Source organism: Papaver somniferum, chromosome 3 (genome assembly GCF_003573695.1).
Source record: "Papaver somniferum cultivar HN1 chromosome 3, ASM357369v1, whole genome shotgun sequence".
NCBI lineage: Eukaryota > Viridiplantae > Streptophyta > Magnoliopsida > Ranunculales > Papaveraceae > Papaver > Papaver somniferum.
Genome location: NC_039360.1, coordinates 5,803,186 through 5,810,371, shown reverse-complemented (window position 1 = coordinate 5,810,371; position 7,186 = coordinate 5,803,186). Strand labels below are relative to the sequence as shown.

Sequence of the window (7,186 nt, the reverse complement as noted above, 5' to 3'; positions counted from 1 at the left end):
ACAATCTTGTCTCTTGGTCTTCCAAACGTCAAGCAACGGTGTCTCGCTCCAGCGCTGAAGCAGAATACAGGGGTGTCGCTAATGCTGTGGCTGAAACGACCTGGCTACGGAATTTACTTCTTGAGTTACATATGCCATTACAAAGGGCCATCTGGTGTATTGTGACAATGTGAGCGTTGTTTACATGTCTGGTGATCCGGTCCAACATCAACGCACAAAACATGTGGAGATTGACATTCATTTTGTTCGTGAACGGGTTCGTATTGGTGATATTCGTGTCTTGCACATCCCTTCCGAACATCAATATGCTGATATCTTCACCAAGGGTCTTCCAAGACAATTGTTTATTAATTTTCGTTCTAGTCTTAGCGTTTGTTCATCTCCCGCTCAGACTAAGGGGGTGTAATAGAAGATACTCTACCTTATTTACGGTCACAGGATATTCTCCTTAATTGACCAACATAATAATAATATATATGGCCATTATCTCTTTTTTGAGAGTAAGACATTATACCAAAAACTCTAACAAGTTGATCCAGAAATTAGGCCGTGTCCATCGAGCTTTTTCAACAGATTTCTTGTTCTTTTTTCTTATGAAAAATAGAGTTTATTAGAATTGTGGCGAATAATACAAGCAGATGATTTACAAGAGGTAAATGACAAAACCCTTGAACCTTCAGAATTAAACGAAGTCTGAATGCGTTCACATGTTAGACGTAGATCTGATGCAATATGGTCTGTTGTTTGGGCCGAAAGGAACAAACACGAATAGTACGCATATAAAAATTTAGCCTTTTATGTCAAAGAAAAAGAAAAAAAATGCAATAAATTTAGAGACAACATGTAATTCTTGTAATTTTTTTATTACTTTCTCGGCACTCTAAGAACAATTTTTTCTGTTTCGAGAAAAACAGCCGAGTGCAATTTGCATCATGATTTATAAAATAATTCAAAGCATTCAGTTAAGTGTTAATATATTTTTCCTTGTTAAACATTTTTATCCTGCAAACACCGAATTCTCATTCTCTGGCGGTCTGGCCCCTAACCCTAATCCAATGCTTCATTTCGTACATGTTTTTGTCATTGTGGATAAGTGTCATTGGTAAGTAACTCAACTAGAACGGTGTTTCTTAATTTTACCTTTCATCACAACTGTCGCCTGACCCAGATGTGTTTATAACCACAAACTCACCAACTTGCCTCTACGTAAACCAAGTACTTCAAAGCAAGTAAACCGCAACTTACTTAATTCACTTCCATGTATACTACCAAGAGTTAGACGTACGTATAATAAGCCAAGTTGTTTGAGAAGAACCTCAACTTGAACTGTTGATACTTGTGATATGGACAAAGATTTAGAGATCTTGTTGATCTTGGAGTTTATTATGGATGTTAGATCAAAATCTTGTTAAGTAGGTGAATATAAAACTCTCCAACCATAAAATTTGTTTTCTAACAACCATGGATACAGTGACTTGGGTGTTTACATACATCCTTTAAGAGAATATGTCCTTCGGGGCCAAATTCCAGTGTCCATATAAATTTTCAGTTCGCAAGATATCGACGTTTGGAAGACAAGTTCAGAAAATGTAAGCGCGGTGTGTATGTAACGATAGAAATGAAGGTTGGGTTTAGTGATTTTAAGGTCCATCAAGATATGATTCACAACAGTGTTTGTTTTAAAAGTTTTTCTTTAAGTTAAGCAAAAGAAAGATATAAAGAGGCTAAACATATCTCTCTTGAAACATATAGAGATATGGTCTTGTCTTTAGTAAAATCGATAAACCACTATCATTTGTACGAGATATCTATGGTTGTATATACGAGGGCCTATCCTATGGTCTTGTCCATTATTGAGTCACAAGAGGGGCGGCTATACATCATGAAGTTGAACGTTTAATAAACTGTCAACACCAGCACCATTAACGCACTAATTGGACTTTGATTCCATCTAGCTGGTTAGTTTCTCTAGAGTTGCTAGGTTGTGTGTTGCAACTTGTGTGGTTGCATCTGGTTAGTAATGCTAGCAGTTTGTACGGTAATGTGTTTTTACGACTATATATATATGTGGCAGTAGCGTAACAATTGGATGGGAAAGTGGATAATGAGTATATGGATTTAAGATGCACGTCTCTTACTGTCTTATCTTCCTGGTTTCTATGATAATCATCCTTCCCCTAATTCTGACTTTCATCCCTCTCGTACTGTTTATTAATTCATGGTATTATGTTGTGGACAAGTGTTGCGCTTATCATCACTCAACTAGAAGAAACCTGTTCATGATTTTACCTCTCACAACTGTCAACTGACCCAAGATTGTCTACAACCTGTTCATGATTTATTTTTTTGATCAAAGAGATAAGATTTAATTAATAGAAGGAAGAATATACAAAAGCTACAAGAAGTAGCAAACAAGGGAAACAAAACACAAAATTACATAATTTTCAAAAAAAAAACTAAAGCATCCCAATTACAGATGGTATATATTGGAGAAAATTGATTGACCCTTCTGAATTAAACGAGGTGTGAATGCGTTCTCATGTTATGAGCCATATGCAAAATTTAGTAGGTACCTATGCAATATGGTCTGTTATTTGGACCGAAAGGAACAAATTCGAATAGTACGATGCTTAGGGGAGAACCATCACTTAAGAGAAGTTGCTTATTAATGTTAAAACAACTCTTTATGCTTAGGCTTCAATGTATAAACTATATAAAGATCTAAGAAAGTTAGAATCTTTTCTTTTGATAATTTTGTTTGTAGATGGAAAAATATTAAAGACAATATGTAATCCCATCAACCAACCCTTGACCTTGTAATTCTTGTAATATTTTTGTGCTTTCTCAGTACCCTTAGAACGAATTTTGTTGTTTCGAGAAAGACAGCCAAGTGTAATTTGCATCATGATTTATGATTTATAAAACTAGTTTTAAGCTTTCAGTTAATTAAGTCTTAATATATTTTTCTTTGTTAGACATTTTTCTCCCGCAACCACCAAATTCTCATTCTCCGGCCCCTATATCCGATGCTTCATTTCGTGCATGTTTTCGTCATTGTTATATATATCACATGCAACTATATATGGTAAACCAAGTTGTTTGAGAGGCGCCCCAATTTGAATCTGTTGACAGTAAGGGTGGGTGCACCGGTCGCCATCTTAGGTATCCTTTATTGATCAAATGAACAATATTAGTGGTTATGCCAGGATAAACGATACAAGAGAGTGAGGAAAACGATAACGGCCCCTCCGTGCATTACTCCAAATCCAAAATGATCATATAAAGAAGAGTACTAAAAGCTAATATACACTCTATATATAACAAGTTTAAAGGCCTCCAAGTGAACAGCAAAAAGATCCTTACAGGACTAGTGCGTTGCGAGTTTTTATCAAGTAGTAATCAATGGATCAAGCCACTCAACATCTCTATATGAATAAGGGCATTTCAGAATTTAGTTATTCCTCTAACTCACCAGTTTCAGTACGTCCTTCTCTAACCCTCTCGTTTTATTTCTTATTTAGGAAGCATTAATATATAACCTTTTATTGGTAATTTGTTATGTTTCTTGAATGAACAGAAGACAGCTATATACAAAACGAAGCCAGTGGTAGAGGAAGCAATACTGGACATATTATCCAAGTTCTGTAGCAGTACTACCATCTCTGCAACCGAGAAGATTCCGAGTATATGTGTTGCAGATTTAGGTTGTTCTTCTGGCCCAACTGCACTGCTGGTCATTTCTGACCTGTTGGACACTATTTACGACAAATATCGTGAGGCTACCATGGTTATGCCCGAGATCCTCGTGTTTCTTAATGATCTTCCTGGGAACGACTTTAACAATCTTTTCAAGTACTTCAAAAGTTTTTGCGAAGAGTTAAAAAATACCAAAGGAGATGGTTTTGGACCATGTTTTGTTGCTGGGTTGCCGGGCACATTTTACGGTAGACTTTTTCCAAGTAACAGTGTTCACTTCGTTCATTCTTGCTACGGTCTCCACTGGTTATCCCAGGTGACTAAAACACTAATATCTAGCTAAATATTTAATTAACAGCTGAAGTTATATTTTTAATTACTATAGTTGAATTTAACATCATCGATCACACAGGTTCCTACAGGGAATGAAAGCAATAAGGGGAACGTTTATATCGCAAAATCAACTCCTCCTCCCGTGATTGAAGCGTACTTGAAGCAGTTCAAGGAAGATTTTATCGTTTTTTTGAAGTGTCGTTCCGAGGAACTAATCAGGGGAGGACGAATGGTGCTAACAATCTTGTGCAGGGAAAGTTCAGATCCTACCAGTAAAGAGTGTTGCGCTTTGTTTGGGCTATTATCCATGGCACTCAAGGACATGGTTTCAAAGGTATATCGATGCATGCGGACGTACTATCTCACGTGTTTAATGATGTTGTTTCCTTGATTTGATTCAAGACTCCACGTCTATGTAAAATTACTGAACTACAAATATTTGTATTTTTCCAGGGAGAGGTTGAAGAGGAGAAATTAGACATATGGAACTTTCCAATTTATTTTCCATCCGTCGAAGAAGTGAAAGCTATAATCCAAAATGAAGGTTCGTTCTGGGTTAATCAACTAGAGACATTTCACGTGAATTGGGATGGTAGTGATTCTAGTGAAGGAGGTTCAATGACAGACACGCTCAAAAGTAGTTATCTCATTGCCAACAACATCAGATCCGTCTCAGAGTCTTTACTAACGAGTCATTTCGGGAAGGAGATAATACATGAATTGTTTGTTAGGTTCAGGAAGAAAATTGAAGAATATGCTGTCAAGGAGAAAACCGAGTACACTAACCTTGTTATTTCCGTGACTAATGGTGGAATGACCTAGCTCATCCTGGTTTGGACTTGGAAGTAATTTTCTCTTGTTATTTTTTATAAAGTTTCTCTAAAGGTGTGATTGTGCCCCTATTAGTCGCATATTTTATTGAGAGATGATGGAGCTACCGAGGGCTGTTTGATGTTTTTACTGTATTTTTCTACTTCACAAATCCGGGTGTTGCGAGCTGTAATGTGATTTTAGAGATTGTGCCCTTGTACACATTGCTCCGTCGCTGGTCAGTCCCTAAATAGCAAAGGGCCAAAGAGTGCAGCCATCAACCAAACTACAACCAGCAAGCCAAAGAAATTAATCTGCAGGCAACGCAACTCCAAAATGAAATGCATCTAAATTTACCTTCCTTTATTATAAGGGCGACAAACACAAACACACAATGGTGACAGTAGTCTCGATTAACCATGACAGTAAATTGGTTGCCCACTGGGCTCCTATAACAGTGTCCACATTTGGAATGGGTTTCTATTGAAATGAACTACTCGTGATTCGACAAGAATGTCCACTTTGTTATTGGGGGATGGAGTCATATATTGATGCTACAATATCTGCAGCAAGGAGTCGACCAACACGTTTGCAAATTCAGGATCGTTAATATGATAAGGACACCTCTTCACTTCGCGATTTTCGTTCGTGACAAGTAGACTCATCGATAAGAGCGGTAGTAGCAGCAGGATCATAAAAGGGTTTCCCTGGTAAATCCAACGCAGATGTACCCTTCTCTGGCAAACAAACACACAAGGATTTGTTCAGCTTCGCATCTATAAAAAAGCAGCACATTTCTTGCTTTCCTCTGCAGTGGTTCGCAGGGAAACGATTCGTTGTTCGGAGAGTAATTTGGATTGGAAAGCAAAGTGTTTGTGATATTTTAGAATTCCTTCCTAAGATAAATTGCGATTTATTCACATAGATACAATATATGCTAAAGTAATTATTTAGGCAAGAGTTGTAACTTAGGAAAGATCCCAAAATTAGAAGAGTCTTGAAAAAGGAAAATACTTGCTTAGGATTCAAGGTACCTTGTTCACTATAAATAAAGGGTTTGTGAATGCTACAGTAAACACTTTGATATGGTAATCAAATATGTTTGGAGTAATAACAATTTTGCCTAGATAAGGAAACATCAAAAACTTGACCAAAAAAGGCCACTAGTCACGTATTTGCGCTCAAGTTCGTGAACCGTTACAAACAGTTCGTGGATTGTTTCCTATTAACGAACTGCAACAGTAACAGTAACACTAACACTTATAACTGTTGCTTTAATGAATCACTCATAACTTCATTTTTATAACTCGGAATTGAGTGATTCTTGGCTCGTTGAATTCGTACGCCCATTCACTATAACATGAGAACCTTTCTAGGGATAAAGGTTATTGTCACAAAAATCGTGGATCATATAACCACGAGTAAATATACATAAATGCATAGTTACCGTCATAGGAATTGTTCCATAGAGTGAGCATTTGTTTTGATAGATTAGAAAGGTAAAATTGAACAAGAATCCAAATGAAATCAATTAACACATACCTTTGTTGATGAAGTCCCCGTTGATGTCTTCTTGTAGTCTTCAATCTTCATCTCTCAAGGATAGCTCTTCTTAGACCTAATCTAGTCTGAAACTAACTTTAGTATACTAAATCAAGAATACATTTTGGAAACTAAATTTGACAACTAGCTTGACATACCAACACTAGTGGGTTCAACCGAGTAATGTTGTTAGATCACTGCTCGGTCGAAATTGCAAGTGTTGCTATCTCAAGATTATTGTCAAGTTTAGTTGTCAAAACTATAAGTCTTGATTTCTAGTCTACTTATAGCTAAGTATCGGATTAGGATAGAAATTGTAGTTGAGCATTAAACTTCACGGCCTTCATCGATTGAAGACGAAGAACTACTAAGGGGAGCTTGTGGGACTTCATCAACAAAAGGTATGTGGAGACTTGAACTCATGTATCACTCAAAAGTCTATCTACTCTATCTCCTATTTGAGACAAAAGTCGTATAGCTATATAGACTTCGATTATACACATTTGATATTTCGAGTTGAGTTTAACTCGCTTACATATTTCTCGAAATATGTGTTGGTAAGCTTTCGCTTTAACCAAGTTCATCTTATATTCTTGACTAAAGTAAAAAGATGATCATGTGAAAATCACCTGGTAACATCTTACATGATTTGTGTGAGACAGTCATTTGATGTAGACTCGGAATATTTCGTATTAATCATTCGATCACTTGAAAATTGCTTTGAAGCTTATAGTTTGTGTGAGACAACTATTGTCATCTTCTAAGAATGTTTCAATGATTGAAATGGGAGTTTACAACACTTAAC

The 7,186-nt window shown here is 36.6% G+C and overlaps 1 protein-coding gene across 1 annotated transcript; it reads left to right on the top strand.

Moving 5' to 3' along the window:
- Positions 1 to 3,253: 3,253 nt before the first annotated feature.
- Positions 3,254 to 5,007, top strand: LOC113355211 (salicylate carboxymethyltransferase-like). Its single transcript, XM_026598008.1, has 4 exons — positions 3,254 to 3,480; positions 3,578 to 4,012; positions 4,109 to 4,363; positions 4,483 to 5,007. Exons 1-4 carry the CDS (start codon positions 3,403 to 3,405, stop codon positions 4,849 to 4,851), a joined length of 1,137 nt encoding a protein of 378 aa, XP_026453793.1. The 5' UTR covers positions 3,254 to 3,402; the 3' UTR covers positions 4,852 to 5,007.
- Positions 5,008 to 7,186: the final 2,179 nt, after the last annotated feature.